The 16618-nt window shown below is 55.6% G+C and overlaps 1 protein-coding gene and 1 non-coding gene across 5 annotated transcripts in view; one reads left to right on the top strand and one right to left on the bottom strand.

Annotated features, from left to right (window-relative positions):
- The window catches only part of TMEM175 (transmembrane protein 175), a 29480-nt gene that overhangs the window by 10073 nt on the left and 2789 nt on the right, over positions 1-16618 (top strand). For 2 of the 4 annotated variants that reach the window (XM_023253375.2, XM_023253376.2), the window contains exons 2-10: positions 5449-5609; positions 5885-5923; positions 7729-7823; positions 9830-9881; positions 10250-10285; positions 10957-11040; positions 11496-11660; positions 15925-16003; positions 16153-16288. In XM_023253375.2, coding sequence (XP_023109143.1) covers positions 5457-5609; positions 5885-5923; positions 7729-7823; positions 9830-9881; positions 10250-10285; positions 10957-11040; positions 11496-11660; positions 15925-16003; positions 16153-16288 — 839 coding nt within the window. In that variant the 5' untranslated portion in view covers positions 5449-5456. Of the gene's footprint in view, positions 1-5448; positions 5610-5884; positions 5956-7728; positions 7824-9829; positions 9882-10249; positions 10286-10956; positions 11041-11495; positions 11661-15924; positions 16004-16152; positions 16289-16618 lie in introns of those variants that run through there. The other 2 variants (XM_023253377.2, XM_019829869.3) reach the window with 2 other exon arrangements.
- On the bottom strand, positions 12681-12765 carry TRNAR-UCU. Its single transcript has one exon. It is a non-coding gene; the product is annotated as a tRNA-Arg (tRNA).

The raw sequence follows: 16618 nt of genomic DNA, 5'->3' as shown, positions 1-16618 counted from the left end.
TCCCAATTTCTATTTTTCTTGTTGTTTGTACTTTTGGTGTCATATTTGAGTCCTTTGCCAAGTGCAAGGCCATGAAGATTTTCTCTCCGGGTTTTAGCTCTTATATTAAGGTCTTTGATTCATTTTTAATTAATTTGTGTGTGTGGTATGAGGTAGGATCCAAATTCATTCTTTCACATGTGGATATCCAGTTATCCCAGCACCGTTTGTTGAAAAGATTATTCTTTCCCCATTGAGTGGTCTTGACAGCCTTATCAAACACCAGTTGACCATAAATGGAGTGGTTTATTTCTGAACTCTCAGCTCTGCCCATTAATCTGTGTTCTATGCCGGTTCTGCCCCGTGTTGATTACCAGAGCTTTGTACTAAGTTTTGAAATTGAGAATGGGAGCCCTCCAACTTTATTCTTCTTGTTTTGGCTATTCCATAAATAGCCAAAGGTTCCTCAAATTTCCATGCGAATTTTAAGGTCAGCTTGTCAATTCCGTGTAGAAGGTAGTTGGAATTTTGGTAGGGACTGCAATTAATCTGTACATCAATTTGGGATGTATTGCCATCTTAACAATATTAAGTCTTCCAGTCCATGAACAGAGGATCTATTTCTATTTATTTAAGCTTTCTTTAATCTCTTTCAACAATATTCTGTGCTTCCTTTGTTCATTTCTTTACTATTTTTGATGCTATTATAATGTAATTGTTTTCTTAAGTTTATTCTCAGACTGGTTGTATACATTTCTAGTGTGTAGAAATGCAGTTGGTAGTTGTATATTGTTTGCTGTAACCTTGCTGAAGCCATTTATTTGATCTAATAGTTTTCTTGTAGGGATTCCTTAGGATTTTCTTTGTGCAAAATCATACCCTCTGCAAATAGAGATAGTTTTGCTTCTTCCTTCCCAGTGTATATGCCTTCTATTTCATTTTCTTGCTTAATAAATGGCTAGAACCTTGGCAGCATTCTGTTGAACCATGTTGTCTCGTCCCTGATTGCGGGCAGGCCGTGGTCAGTCTTCCGCTGTTGAGTGTGACGTTAACTGCGGGTTTTCTGGAGATGCCATCTATTAGGTTGACAGAGTTTACTTCCATTCCTAATTTGTTGAATGTTTTTATCATGAAGAGGTGTTGGATTTTGTCAAATGCTTTTTCTGCATCTATTGAGATGATTGTGTAGTTTTTGTCTTTGGTTCCTTTGATGTGGTTGGTATATTACAGTCATTAATTTTATATTTTAAACCAACCTTGCATTCTTGGAATAAATCCCACTTGGTCATGGTATATAATCCTTTTAATACATTGCTGGATTCCATTTGTTCACATTTTGTTGAGAATTTTTGTGTCTATATTCAATATTTACTGGTTTTTAAAAAAATATTTGAGAAAATTTAAACATACAAAAATATCTAAAAAACAATGTAATGGACATGTTTCCCAAAATTAGTGCCTAAAGAAACACGTTACTTTTTCTCTTATTTTTTCAGCACAGATTTTTCTCCTTGCCAACCCCCCTTCCTCTGCCCTCTCCTCTTTCTTCCCCCTCCCTTTTGAAAAGTAAGGTGTTAAGAGTTCAGTGCTGGCCGTGACAGAATAAGCCACCTACAGGCTTTCTCTCCTGCTGATTACAGGTAAAAACCTGGACAAAATACTAAAAGAAAAACTATGGAGTGCAGATAGATTGGTGAGGGTAGTTGAAACTTGGAGCAGTGACCCACACAAGTGTGAGTTTTCTACTTTTCAGTCTCTTTTCCCCATGGCTTTGGCCCTAGGCTGGCCACCCGCTGTTGGGCTGTGCTGTGAGAGTTGCTGCTGCTGCATAGACAGCAAACACTCGGAGAAACTGCCATCTTTTTGCCTAGAGGAACCGTGAAAAGGGGCCCAGTGAGCAGAAGCATGTGAACGAAAGAGAACTAAAATATCAGAACAATTTTGAAAAAGAAGACCGAAGCTGGAAGACTCACTCTACCAGATTTGAAGATTTAATATGAAGCTGGGGGCTCCTGGGGGGCTCAGTCGGTTAAGCATCTGACTTCGGCCCAGGTCATGATCTCATGGTTTGTGAGTTCAAGGTCTGCTTGGGATCTTCTCCCTCCCTCTCTCTCTCTGCCCCTGCCCCACTCGTGTTTTCTCTCTGTCTCAAAATATATAATTAAACTTGAAAAATATTAACCCCAAATCTGTCGTACACTGAAATTAAAACCTAAAACACTAAAACTTCTAGAAGAAATAAGGAAATCTTTGTCATCTTGAGTTAAGCAACGCATTGTTAGATATGACATCAAAAGAATGATCCATGAAAGAACAATTGATGAATTGGACTTTATCAAAATATAAAACTTCTGTTTTAAAAATTGGTAAGGGAATGGAAGACAAGCCATAGGCCGTGAACAAATATTTGCCAATTACATATCTAACAGAACTTTTAACCAGAATGTATAAAGAACTCTTGGGGCGCCTGGGTGGCTCAGTCAGTTAAGCGTCCGACTTCAGCTCAGGTCACGATCTCGCGGTCCGTGAGTTCGAGCCCCGCATCAGGCTCTGGGCTGATGGCTCAGAGCCTGGAGCCCGCTTCCGATTCTGTGTCTCCCTCTCTCTCTGCCCCTCCCCCATTCACGCTCTGTCTCTCTCTGTCCCCAAAATAAATAAACGTTAAAAAAAAAAAATTAAAAAAAAAAGAACTCTCAAAACTCAATACTAACACAAATAACTTCCCCCAAAAATGAACAAAAGATTCTAACAAAAATATACACAGATAAAAGGCACATGAAAATGCCCAATTAGTAGGAAAATGCCACACAAGGTATAATACACATTTTTAGTACAACTAAAATAAAAGGTTAATTTTTTAAAAATATTTAATGTTTATTTTTGAGAGAGAGCATGGGAGCGCACGTGAGTGGGGGAGAGGTGGAGAGAGGGAAAGGGAAACACAGAATCCAAAGCAGTCTCCAGGCATAGAGCCCGACACGGGGCTGGAGCTCGGGAATGACAAGATCATGACCTAGGCCGAAGTCGGACGCCCAACCAACTGAGCCACCCAAGAGCTTAATTTTTTTTTAATCCTACCAAACTAGGGGTGCTTGGGTGGCTTAGTTGAGTGTCCAACTCTTGATTTCGGCTCAGGTCATGATCCCAGGGTCGTGGGATCGAGCTCTGTGTCAGGCTCTGCGCTGAGTGTAGCCTGCTTGGGATTTTGTCTCTTCTGCCTCTCTCCCCCATGCTCGCGTGTGCTGGCTCTCTCTTTCTCTCTCTAATTTAAAAAAAAAAAAAAAGTTAAAAAAATAATGAAATAAAAACTACAAAACTAAGCGCTGGGGAGAATGAGGACAAGTTGCAGTTTCATGTGCTGCCAGTAGGGGGTGCAAATGGTACAGCCTCTCGGTTTACCCAGCGGACACATTCTGAGGTGCTTACTCAAGAGAAATAAAAACATGTTTCGCAAATGGCTCTGTGCAAATATTTACAGTGCCTTTATGCATAGCCACCCCAAACTGGAAATAACCCACGTTTCTAGCTAGTGATTGGATGAACAGAGGGGTCTATCCATACAGTAGCATTAACTACACAGCAATAAAAAAAATGTCAGTGCTCCCCCAAAACGGGTGAATCCCAAGTGCATCATACTAAGTGAAAGAAGCCAGACTCCCAAGATTCCGTGGATTGTGAGTCTGTTTCTGGCACAGTCTGGAAAGGGCAGATTATTGTCCCATTACTGGGTCACTACTGCTGACGGTAGCAGGAAGCACAGTGGTGGCCGGGGTTTGGGGTGGAGGAAAGGAAGGCTGGACCGCAGAGGGCCTGCTTGGGGACAGAGCTGCTTTGTGATTGAGGTCCTGGTTACACACCTGTGTGCAGTTGTCAACGGTTGGTAGAACTGCACCCCAGAAGGGGTGCCCTCGACTGTGTGTAAGCTGTAAGCGGCGAGTAAAGTGACAGATGCCTTCTTGATGCGGCTGCGGCCCCGTTCCCAGCCCAGCCCCCCGCAATCCCACCCCCCACCCCCGCCCAGGTGATCACAGGCTGTCCTGAGCTGGTGAGTGCTGTTATTGTGTATGTTTTCATCGTCTTACTGTGCGTGTGTGTGATCACAAGGGGAGCAGATGGTCTGTGTGTTTTAAACGTTTACATAAGTGGTATAATAGTATGTGTATCTTCTTGCGGCATCATTTATTCCTCTCAACATCGTGTTTCTGAGTTTTATACACGTAGCTTTGTTTCACTTCACTTCCTGTGTCGGTCGCTCGGGCCGCCCTCACAAAAGCCCACGGGCTGGAGCCTTACACGACGGACATTTCGTTCTCACGGTTCTGGAGGCCGGAAGTCTGAGGTCAAGGTGGCTGCCTGCAGACGGCCGCCTTCTCGCTGTGTCCTCACAGAAGACAGAGACACCTGTCCCTTCTCCCCCACATCTGTGAGGACACCCGTGCCATCTCGGGGCCCCACCCTCATGACCTCATCTAACCTCATCCCCCCCAAAGGCCCCCCTGCTGGCGCCACCCCATGGGGTGGGTAGGGCTTCCACATAGGGCTTTGGGGGACACAAACGTTCAGTTCGTAGCACTTTTTAACAATTCGTTTAGCGTTCAATAATAGGCTGGGTGACACATTAAAATAAACTACACACCGGCACACTCGTGTGCATCCGTTTCCTAGAGGCTACACCTAGAAATGCAGCTGCCGCCTTGTGGGTGTACATGTCGCGGTGTGGTCTCCACCCCTGCCCAAGCCTGTGTCCCCATGGCCTCGCCACTCTTGGTGGACTTCTGCGGACCTTAGTGGTACCTCGTTGTTCTCACTTGCCTTTCCCCGGTTGATAATGAAGCTGAATATCCTTTCTGTTTATTCACACTTTGTTTCTCCTGCCCAGAAATTGCCAGTGAGGCTTATCTGGTTCTGGGGGTGGGGTGTGTTTTTGTTCTGTCTTGTCATGGTGATGGCTGGCACTTTGTCTCAGTGCAAGCCTCAGGGACTTGGTCCCATAGAACATCCTGCGTTTGGCCTACGGCCATACCACCCCGAACGTACCCAGTCTCACCTGGTCTCGGAAGCTAAGCAGGGTTGGGTCTGGTTGGTACTTAGATGGGAGAACACCCCATGTTTAGGACGAAAGTGTCTAACGGCACGGTGTCTGGTGTTGGGGTCAGGGGTTTCAGGCGGTGACACAGCGGATGGAACACCCATCATGTGTGTGTGCCTTCTCATTTCTCCCACTTCCGGGGGGGGGACAGGCACAGAGCATGGCTCCCAGATGACAGTGCTCAGCAGTGAGGAGGTGCTCTTCCTGCCAGCTGGAAATACCGGGGTTCCTGGGAGAGGACAGCATGGCAGGGACCCTTCCTGCCCCTCGGGGTGGGTCCTTCCGGCCAGGGGTCCGCCCTGCGTCTGCCACCACTGAAGCTGGCAGGGGTAGGCCCCCCAGGAGCACTCTGGCCTACTCGGACCTGTGCTTCTTCCCAGGCCCCACCATGTCCGGGCCGCAGACCCCAGAGCCGGCCCGCCGCACGCAGGGAGACTCCCCCACAGGCACAGGGGGCGAGGACACCGCCGACGGGATCCAGCACTCACAACGCATGCTCAGCTTCAGTGATGCGCTCCTGTCCATCATCGCCACTGTGATGGTCCGTGTGCCGCGCCCCCCCACCCCCAAGCCTCCTCTCCCATCAGGGCCCCTGGCCACACCCTCTCCAGACAGCCTTCTGGTAGAGCTCAGCCCAGCATAGACCCTGCCCTGTCTCGGCAGTGTCCTGGGGTCCGTCAGCCATTTGGGCAGCTGGACGGGTGGGGGAAGCAGTCCAGCACTGGCCCGAGTCCCCAACACCACGTCATTCAAGGGGTGGTCTCTGCACAGCCCAAGCACTGTCCCATGGCTCTTTTTGTGTGTTTGCTCTCGTAGATCCTGCCTGTGACCCACACGGAGATCTCCCCAGAACAGGTACTTGGGAACGGTGGTCTGCGGCATCGAGGGTGAGCTTACAGAAGACTCGGTCCACAAGCCTGCTTCTAGGCTCCACCCAAGATGTGCCTGGCTGGGAGGGGTGGGACCAGGTCTTCTTTCCTCAGCAGCCCTGGTCGGCCCCAACCTTGGCCTGCAGACAGAGGCAGTGCCCTTGAAGTGAGCTTAGGGGTCAGCTGAGGACGGAAGGTCCGGCAGCCCAACAAGCTTCTGGTTGGCATGGAGACCTGTACCCTGTCACCCCCGGAGCATTCCTCCTACACGTTCAGGGGGCAAGGGGAGATGCTCCCAGCCGGGCCTCCCTGAAGCACAGGGACACGGGGTTTTTTCTCATGAAGTAAGTGGGAAACAGGTTCTCTGAAGCAGTTTCTCCTTTATAGCCAACTTGGAACATCTCTGTCCTGTAAGTTAGGTGGTGGCGTATTCCCTCAGATTTGGGAAGATGCCTGAAAGTCCCTGGGCATCGTGCGTGCGCCAGTGTGCCTCGCTCAGCCCCTCAGTGGACAGGGGTGTTGTTCAGTCTCAGGGGACAGAGGATGTGAGGTGCTGGGTCTGTCAGGCCCCGCAGCACAGCTGGGCGCTGGACTCCGGGGCTGGCCCGCTTAGCCGGGGTGCTGTTGGGAGTCAAAAGAGCCGCGTCATGTGTGGGAAGGCGACGGCACCCCTGGTAGGGTCTTGAGGAGAAGGAAATGGGAATGCGGGTCTAGCCTGGAACCAGCAGCCAGCACCCAGCCAGCAGCTGGGGGGAGGGAGGGCCGGGGCACCCGCCTGACTGCACCAGCTCCAGAACCCCTCTGGAGGACACTCGTGCCAGGTCGGAGACCTCAGTGCTGCCACTGTCACAAGGGGTATGGCTGTGCGAGCAGGAGATGCCGGGAGGTGACACGGGGAGGTGTCTGGACAAACCGTCCCCAGTTGTCTGCACTGGGCCTGTCTTCTTGGAGAGCGGCACCTTGTTGTGAGGTCTCCGTGTGCACGAACCGAGCCAGAAGGTGGTGCGGTGGTCCGGGGACTCCTTCTGGGAGCCCAGGGCCGTAAGGAGGTGTCAGCCAGCAGGCGCTCCTCCCCATGTGGAGGGAAAGACTAGTCAAGGGCGGGAAACCCAGCAAGTCAAAAGCTGTGAGTCCTCGGTGAGATAGCGGGGTCCTGGGTGAGACCCCCTGATGCAAGTAGAAGACCAGCGAAAGTGGTGACACGGTCAGTTTTCCGCTTTGAGCTTTTGCTGACAAAGCATCGCATCCCATCTTGCGATTCCAAGTGTCCCAGCTTTGTGTTGAGCCCGGTTCTGTTTCCCCACTGCACCTGCGAGTCCCTTCTGACCAGGGCGAGGCGCACCGCGACCTCACCAGGCTTCACAGCTGTTTCAGAATTGGTTACTTGCAGTGAGCTTGGCGCCCTGTGCTGGCCCGGGAGTGCCCGGCAAAGACTCTCTGCCCCAAGAGCTGGCGCGTCGGGAGCTCCACACCAGGTCCCCAGATACGCACAGCGGGATGCAGGGCATCCCCCGATACGCACGACGGGACACGGGGCATCCCCAGATACGCACGACGGGACACGGGGCATCCCCAGATACGCACGACGGGACACGGGGCATTGGTGCTGTGCAGCGGGGAGGCTACCCAGAAGAGGAGCCTCAGGGTGGGCTGGGGTAGAGGCTGAACCAGAAGGGGAGGTGGGAACCGCCAGACCCTTCAGAGGCCCCGGGGACTCGGCACCTTGGACGCGGCCGCCGGCTGCCATGGACTGAAGTGGTCTCTGATGGTGATGCTTTTCTGTTCCTCCAGTTTGACAAAAGTATACAGAGACTTCTAGCAACCAGGATTGCTGTCTACCTGATGACGTTTCTCATTGTGACTGTGGCCTGGGCAGCACATACAAGGTACAGAGTCAGGCTGGGGGCTTTTTCTGGGCTGAGGTCCACGTGTCTGTGGCTCACTCAGTGCGTGTGCCCAGAGGGTGCAGGCCCCAACCTGTCCGGGGTCAGCATGGCAGCAGGCGTGTGCTCAGGGCACCGATAAGACGCCCATTCTCAGGGTGTCTGGTGGCCCCTCCCTCATTTCCTGGGTCAGCAGGCCCCACTTCACCCCAGATTCTGGCTGCAGGCCTCTGCACCCTCCTCTCCACGTGACAACAGGGCCTGGGATGATGACACAGGATAACACACTTGCGTGGGCACGCACACAGGACCGGGCAGGGAAAGGACTGCAAGCTGACTGCCCCGTGCACCCCTGCAACGCCGCAGCACTGTGCTCAGGTCCCTCTGCCCGGTCCTGGGGCTCCAGCAAGGAGGAAGAGGCTGCAGGGTGCACGCTCCCAAGCCAGAGCTTTCTCTTAAGAAGGAGAAGGTTCCTGAGAGTCTGACAGGAACAGGGCCCTAAGCTGCAGGGGACCCCTGACCCCCAACCCAGGCAGGCAGGCAGGCTCCCGGGGAGAGGGTTGGGGTACGGTGCGAGCCCTTGCTGAGGAAATGCCCCTGCTTGGGGGACGGTGGGTACACAGGGAGACCTGGGAGCTGTCCACACACTGGCGCTGGCAGTAAAAACGTCTGACATTTTAGGGGCGCCTGGACGGCTCAGTCGGTTGAGCGTCCAGCTCTTGATTTCAGCTCAGGTCACCATCTCACGGTTCATGAGTTTGAGCCCCGAGTCACGCTCACGCTGACAGCACACAATCTGCTTGGGATTCTCTGTGCCTCTCCCTCTCTGTCTGCCCTTCCCCTGCTCACGTTCTCTCAAAATAAATAAACGTTTAAAAAACATTTTTTTTAATGTTACGTTACACACCTGCTTTTAGCAAAATGACCGTTTCTGGTAGGGACGGTTGGCCCTTTGTAAAGGCTTAGGGGCTCCCCTGTCCACGCAGAGTGAAGAGGGGGGCCACGGCCACTCTCTGCCTGGTCCTGCCTGTGGCTGATATGGCTGAGCTCCCTGTCACTCCAGCGGCACACACAGGGCCACACAGCACCTTGTTTGTGCACTGGCTCGTCAAAGGCCACATCCTGCTGCCAGAGTTCCCAGAGTGGGCACAGATCCACCTAGGACCCTGGTGGCTGGGCCCATCTCCCCCAGGCTCAGTGGGTTGCCGGTGGGGCTGCTGTCCATGGGGGATATGACCCCTTTCTCTGACTGTAGGGGAGTGCAGGACCCCAGAGCCAGCCCTGGCCAGATGCAGATCTCCCAGGTGGGGGGAGTGAGGCCCACTGAGCCCTGCCCAGGAGAAGGCCTTGTCCTCTGACCCCTCGGAGGGGGACTCCATGGAGGGCAAGGAGAGCAGGGAAAAAGATTTTTGTTTCTAGCTCCTGCATTGACCCTTGGTGAGCTCTGCTCATGTTCTCTGTGTTTAGTTTTCTGCTCATGATTTCCTGCCTTGAAATAAGAACCATCTGTCTGTTAATTAGGCTGTTTCAGTAGGTTAAGTGTATAACATCCTTGGAAGGATTTCCTTTTTTAAAAGTGGCCTTTGGGCACAAGACCAGAAGAAGGACTCCCCTGCCGGTTTCCAGTCTCCCAGGCAGCCAAGGGACACCCCAGGGCACTTGGGACACCTCCTGGGGGGGGTGCGTCCTCTGCTCCACAGGCTCTGAAGACACTGTCCCCAGAGCCACCACGTGCCTCGTTGGTTTGTACACAGTGATCCCAGCTCTGAAGCCATGCGCGTCGACTCAGAAGAGTTCGTGGAAATGCGAACAGTGTGATTTCTAGGGAACTTGGGTTTTCTTCTTTGTATTTTCAGTCTCTTCCAAACTTTGTACGCTGGATAGTATCTTAAATTCGATTAAAAATGACATTTTTAATGATATTTCTAATCCTCAAATGCTGGAACGTGTGATGCTATTAGAGCCACCTGATTGATGGCACGTCTTTCTGTTTTCCTTACGTTGTTTAGATTGTTCCAGGTTGTTGGGAAGATAGACGACACACTTGCCTTGCTCAACCTGGTGAGTCGTTTTCATTTCTTGAGAAACGATCATGTTTGTAATCCTGTGTTCCCCGGAGAAGGGAAAGAAGTGCTCAGCCTCTAGAGCCTCTGGTGTTGAGAGCCTGGGCACCCCCCCGCCCCCCACTCCTGGACTCCTCACACATCCTCCCACAGGCACTGCCAACAGATGGGCCCCCTCCCCTCTTTGTTCCACCGTGAGGGCATGAGCTGAGCTTCCTTGGGGTCTAGGAGTCGTACAGTGATCTGCCTCTGGGGTGGCGGCACTGCCAGAGGTCCTCCTGGGCGGCAGGGCCTGCAGGACACCTGGGGTGGCCTGCCTGCCTTCCCTCCTTAACCCTCAGCTCTCTCCTTCCTCCTCCTTCCTAGGCCTGCATGATGACCATCACTTTCCTACCTTTCACTGTAAGTACCTGCAGTTGCCCCCTGGGTCCAGCCTGCCCTCCCCTGGGCAAGGGGACTCGACCCGGGAAGCTCCCTCCTCAGAAACTCTCAGACCAGCCGGGTGGCCCGAGGCCCGACCACAGAGTTGCAAAGAGGAGAGAAAGTTCCAGGGGAGCCAGTGGCAGTCGGGTCTGCTCTAGGGGTGGGACACACCTGGGGTCTCCAGGCCGTTTGAAGGGGGAGAGGCTTCCAGGAGCCCCCAGCAGGGACTACGATGGCAGAGACACCAGCTTGGCCTCTGAGGGTCCAGCGAGCGGCATCGCTTCCACACCCCTGCCCCCGGCCCCTGCACGGCCCCCACCTCACCGCCTCCTGCCGTCCCGGGTTCCTCCCCGACTTGCGGCCCCCACATCGCCTCCCCCAGGGGCTCTTCCACAGCCTGGCCTCCCCCTGTTCGCGCCTGCCCGCACTCCCTGTCAGTCCTGACGGAACAGTGGTCTGGGCGTGCAGGGCTGTGCGTCAGAGCATCCTTCGTGGAAGTGAGAACGTTGCAGCTTTAAAAGCTCAAAGCATTCTGTGGGTCGCTCCGGGTCTGCCGCCACCCCGGACCGCTCTGTCACTGAGTGCACGGTGCGCCTCAGGCACAGCAGGGCCCTGCACAGCCTGGTTTTGTCTTGTCTCTCTGGCTGCAGTTTTCCTTAATGGTGACCTTCCCGGAGGTGCCTCTGGGCATCTTCTTGTTCTGTATGTGTGTGATCGCCATCGGGGCCGTGCAGGTAGGACACCCCAGCCCGCCTCCCCCTCCCATACGCTTGCTTTCCTGGGGCACACACTGTGCACACGTGTAGGATGTGGCGTGTCGGCCACCGTGAGAGCCGTGTAGAGCGGCTGCCAGACGCCCCCAGCCGCAGGCTGCAGCAGGACGGATCCAGAGGCTTTTCGAGCCCGGACCCCCGTAGCGACATGGAGGGAGAGAGGCATGGGGCCACCCGGTGTCCTGAGGCACTCGTCTGGTGGGGCAGGGTCCCGGAGACCCCCACACACAGCCCCAGGAGCAGAGCAAGGGCTCCTGTCCCCTCTCCCCGCCCTCCGGGACACCCCGTGGGGAGCCTCCCAGCCGAACCTTCTTCTCTGGGGTCCCCACCCCTGAGGCACCTGTTCATGTCCACGGGTGGGAGGGGTTACTGGCCAGAAGCCTCTGCCCAGGCCCTGCATCCTGCCGCTCCCACAGGCGCTGATCGTGGTGTACGCGTTCCACTTCCCCCACCTCCTGAACCCCCAGATAGAGAGCTCCACCCACAGGACCCTGTATCGGCAGCACATCCTGGGCATCGTCCTCAGGGGCCCAGCCTTGTGTTTCGCTGCTGCTGGCTTCTCCCTGTTTTTCTACCCCTTGGTGAGTGGGGGAAGCAGGGGGGTGGGCAGGGGTGACATCTCACTGAGCAGATGGCCACCAGAGGGTGGGGCGGGGGAGGCACCACCGGGGAGGGGTACAGAGCTGTGCAAAAGTCTCCAGGGGCACCGGGCAGCGCGTGGCCTGGTGCCCAGGGTGTCAGGGAACATAGCTGGAGGGCAGGGCCCTCCCCCCGCTCCCCCCTGCTGCGGGGACTTGCTCTGCAGGTGAAGTCGCACTACAGTCAGAGCCAGGCCTGGTCAGATGGGGGCAGCTGGTGGGCCATGCCTCACCCACGTTTTCCCCAAGTGGGCAGAGCTTTAAGACCAGAGGCGAGAGACACAGGTGCCCGGAGTCTGGGCTGTGCTTGTTCTCTTGGTGAGTACGGAGTCTGCACAAAGCTGCCAGGGCAGCCAACACTGCCCCGGCCGGGGCGGGGGAGGGGGGGGTTTCCTAACAGTGTTGCCATGACAGCAAGCAGGCAAGAAGCACCTTAGGAAAAACATTGATGAACTCGAGTGAGCACGTGGGAGAGTGGACAGAGCTGTGCCTGTCCTAAAGACATGCGTGGAGGGTATGAGCCACCCAAAGAAAAAGCAAAGAAAGAAAATTCCTGAACTAAAGGAAACTGAAAAGTGGAAAAAAACAGAGGCGAAGCTGTTGGCAGAAGGAGCCCCATTGTGCAGGCCGGCTGAGGAGAGCCAGGGTCCCAGGTGGGGACTGGCTACCGAGTCTCAGGAAAACCCAGGTGTGGTCAGAGGTCAGGATGCTTCACACGGACATCTCTGGTTCAGTCTTCGGTGCTCTCCACTCCGCACCCTACACTTCAGGGGATGCGAGAACTTGGAGCTGTTTCAGCCAAGTCACAGAAATCAAGGTTGGCGAGTGCCTTTTACCTGTCAGCTAATTTTTTTTAACGTTTATTTATTTTGAGAGAGAGAGACAGAGTGTGAGCAGGGGAGGGACAGAGAGAGGGAGACACAGAATCCGAAGCAGGCTCCAGGCGTTGAGCTGTCGGCACAGAGCCCGACGTGGGGCTCGAACCCACGCATCGTGAGATCATGACCTGAGCAGAAGTCAGATGCTCAACCGACTGAGCCACCCAGGTGCTCCTCGGCTAATTTTTTTTTTAATGTTTATTTTGAGAGAGAGAGAGTCCCAAGCAGGCTCCGTGCTGTCCGTGCAGAGCCCGACGCGGGCTCCGTCCCACGAACTGCAAGATCAAGAGTCGGCCACTCAACCAGCTGAGCCCCCGGTGCCCGTAGCCATCAGCCAGCTTAATAGGAATATTGTTCTAGCAACGCTTCGTCTTCCAGAAATTGAGGGAAATCCTGAAAAGCAGCTGTTTCAGAGTTGATGGTGGAAGCTTCTGCACGGTTCCCGCCTTTCCCTGAGCGCTCGTGAAGAACGGCGAGGTTTCAGAACCAGAGTGTCGTAAATATGAAGAAATGGTTGATGTTCTAGATGTCTAGTGCACATTTCAAGAGAATTCCAAGTTTGAAACAAATAGGCGGGCAAGGGCCACTGCAGAGCGTTGTCTGTGTGCTGGGGGTGGGGGCTAAGCGTCCCAGGCGCCCTGAGGTCAGGTCTAGGCAGGCCGGGTGGGAGAGGGGTACGCCAGTGTGCAAGCAGGCAGGCAGGCAGGCAGGTGTGGGGGGTGAGGGCAGGCCTCAGGCTTCTGCTTGGTCTCCTTAGTCTTGAGCGTGTTTAAATTGAAGGGGGTGCTGGTGGGAGGGGTGCGTGGAGTCAGGCAAGGCGTTCTTGGCTGTGGCCTGCAGTGGGGTGGCTCCTGGTGGGCAGGGCAGGGCCAGCAAGGGGGACGCACTGAACAGGAGTAAGGGGCAGCTGGCCCGAGGCCGCGTACACGTCCTGGGGGGCAGCCTCTCCCTGCTGCGCATTCATGGTGGCTGACAGCGGGTGTTGGTTGGACAAAGTCAGGGGCTGAGGATGATGGAGGTCATTGCATGGAGCATGGAGGGACAGCTGGGGTGTGGTATGGGCAGTCGGGACGAGCAGAGCTGAGGACCAGGGCAGGCCGTGCCCACTGCCAGGGCCTGGACCAGGAGCCTGGGCTGAGTGGGCAGCGTCCATTGGGTCCATGAGGAGCCTAGACAGTGACCTTGCCCTGATGCCATGATGACAGTGGGGGAGGGGCACCTCAGCCACCAAACAGGAAATGGAGGGCTGGGGGGGCCCAAGTGACCAGCGGGTCCAGTGGCCTCCGAGGGTAGGCTCAGGCCATGGCGCTCTGTGATGGAACAGTCCGCTGTCAGTCCGCCCCCACCCACCTGCCCATCAGCCTTCCTCTTGTTGCCTTCTTCCCTCTTCCCCTGCCGTGTGGCTCTGATCCTTTGCCCTCTCACCTCCTCACCTGGAGCCCCATTGCCCGCCACCACCTGTGACACGACACATGCAAGCTTCCTGCCCCCCAGGAAGCCCGTGGTCTCCATCCTCCTAGACATCCTTGCCACCCCCTCCCTCAGCCAGACGCTGTGCTGGATTCACCTTCTAGATCCAGCCCTTCTTACCACCCTGGCCCGGGCCATGCCGGTGTGGCTACCTTCCTGCAGCGGTGATGTTCTGGGGCCTCTGCATTGGGCCTCTCATGCCAGCATCTAGTAGAAGCCACTTGTGTTATTTCTCTGTCCCCTCCCCCCCCCCCCAGATTGGGATTCCTCCTCCCCTGTGGCTCCCTCCCGCTGATCCTGCAGGGCCTGCCCACCGATTGGCCTCCTCCCACCTGCTTCACACCCGGGAGGCCCGTCCCTCGGTGTGTCTGCTCAGTGATGTGGTCGGGGCTGTAAACAGATCTGTGATGCTGGCCTTCGTCATCTGTCTGCAGTGTGCCACTGTCTCCCTGATTGTACTCCCCACGTCAGGTGACCCTGAAGTACTTGGCTTGTAGGACAGAAGGGGCGGGAGCCCCCCATTGAGCGCAGGCCTGGAATGGGGCAGCGGTGGCAGGAGGAGGCGCCTCACTGCAGGGGTGTCGGCTGTGTGGGTACCACAGCCGCAGGGTGAGCAGAGCCCTCGTTGGGACCTGCCGGTCTGCCCCAGCCTTGAGGGCTCGAGCTGCCAGAGCCCAGAACACGCCGCCTGGCCCTACGGCCTTTCTTGTTCAAATTACGGGGTGTGTGTGCAGTGAAGCCCACGCCACTGTGTCCTGTAAACACCATCCAGCGGCAACGATGGAGTGCACATCGCGTGTAGCCGCCACCTCCACCTCCTTCTGGAATGTTTCCCTCACCCCCCCTGCTGCCTGGAAGCCACCAGTCGACTTTCCGTCTCTCTCTGTGGATCTGCCTGTGCTGGGTAATTCATGTAAATGGAACCATAAAACACGAGGCTTTTATGTCTGGCTTCTTTCGTTCAGCATAACGTTTTCAAGGTTGGTTCACGTCGCCCCAAGTGTCAGGACTTCCTCTCGTCGGGTGGACCACGTTTTCTCACCCGCGCGTCTGTCGACAGACTCTGGGTTCTTACTCGTCTTAGCTGATGTGAACAGTGCTGCTGTGAACGTGGGGTGCACACACCTCTTGGAGACCCTGCTCTCAGTTCTTCTGGGTGCACATCCGGGCCAGACGTGGGCTTACTGGATGGCAGGGGGAGGCAGGCGTGGGCTTACTGGGTCGCAGGGGGAGGCGGGCATGGGCTTACTGGATGGCAGGGGGAGGCAAGCGTGGGCTTACTGGGTCGCAGGGAGAGGCGGGCGTGGGCTTACCGCATCACAGGGCTCCCTGTTTGATTTTGGGGGGACCCGCCACATTGTTTCTGCAGCGGCGGCACCAGTTTACGTCCCCACCGACAGAGCGCGGGCTCCCAGTTTCCCCACACCCTCGCCAAGGCCCGTGGACCCGCTTTTCTGAGGGCCGTCTTCCCCCGGGGTGTGACGTGGGGTCTCCTGGTTCCGCTCTGCATTTCCCTGAGGCTCGGTGACGCCGAGCACCTTTCCGTTCACGGGTTGGCCACGGCGTCTTCTTTGGAGAAATGTCTGCTCCAGCCCTTTTCCTTGGGTGTCGTCTCTGTGCCGTGGAGGCGAGGAGTTTCCACCTGCGCTGGGCGCCAGGTCCTCCTCTGCCACGCGGGCTGCCGTGTGCTCTCCCTTTGTGTGAGAAGCGCTCTTGGATGCACGCACGGCTTTCAGCCTGATGAGGTATAATTCACCTGTTTCTTAGGTTGCGGGTGCTGCCATCCCTTTGGAGCGGGTGGCTTCTGGGTGGGATTTCTGGTGCAGCGTCATCTCCTGACATGTCTGTGTCTCATACAGTCGTACCTGCTGATGGCGACGGTCATCTTCCTCCCCTACGTCAGCAAGGCCTGCAGCTGGTGCAAGGGCAGGCTTGTGGGTAGGTGTGCGGGCAGGCTGGTGTGTGGGGCCTCGGCACTGCTCCCCAAGGCCTGTGGAGCATGGGAAGGGCCCAGGCGCCCGTGACGGCCAGGCGTCCCTGCAGAGTCCCCTCCCCTGGCCAGCTCCTCCCTCCTGGCACATCCACAGGCCCCCAAGAGCCCCCAGCTCACAGTGTGGAGTTCTTCACATTTGACCTGCATGAGCCTCTCAGCAAGGAGCGGGTGGAGGCCTTCAGCGACGGGGTCTATGCCATCGTGGCCACACTCCTCATCCTGGACATCTGGTAAGGACCCAGGCCTGAGGAAGGGGTCCGTGGCATGCCTGTCTAGAGGGTCTCTCTTCATCCAGCCCTACGCAGGCGGGTGCTGCGGCCTCCCGCTGCCACCCTCCCTGTGGAACGAGTCCCACCCTGGCCGGAGCCCCCTCCAGAATTCAGGGTCTCCATGGGGGAGCACGGGTGGAGGCAGGGAGCACCAGGGCCACACGCAGGACTCCTCAGGTCACTTCTCCCTTCCCCAAGCTGGGCAGATTGGGGGCAGGCGGGCTTCCCCCACCTGCATTCTCTCCTCCCCCTTTGGCTCCACCCCCAGGCCAACTGCCCCTTCCCCTGCCA

Source organism: Felis catus, chromosome B1, assembly GCF_018350175.1.
Source record: "Felis catus isolate Fca126 chromosome B1, F.catus_Fca126_mat1.0, whole genome shotgun sequence".
Classification (NCBI taxonomy): domain Eukaryota; kingdom Metazoa; phylum Chordata; class Mammalia; order Carnivora; family Felidae; genus Felis; species Felis catus.
The sequence above is the reverse complement of the archived record's forward strand: the minus strand, read 5'-3'. Positions and strand labels throughout refer to the sequence as shown.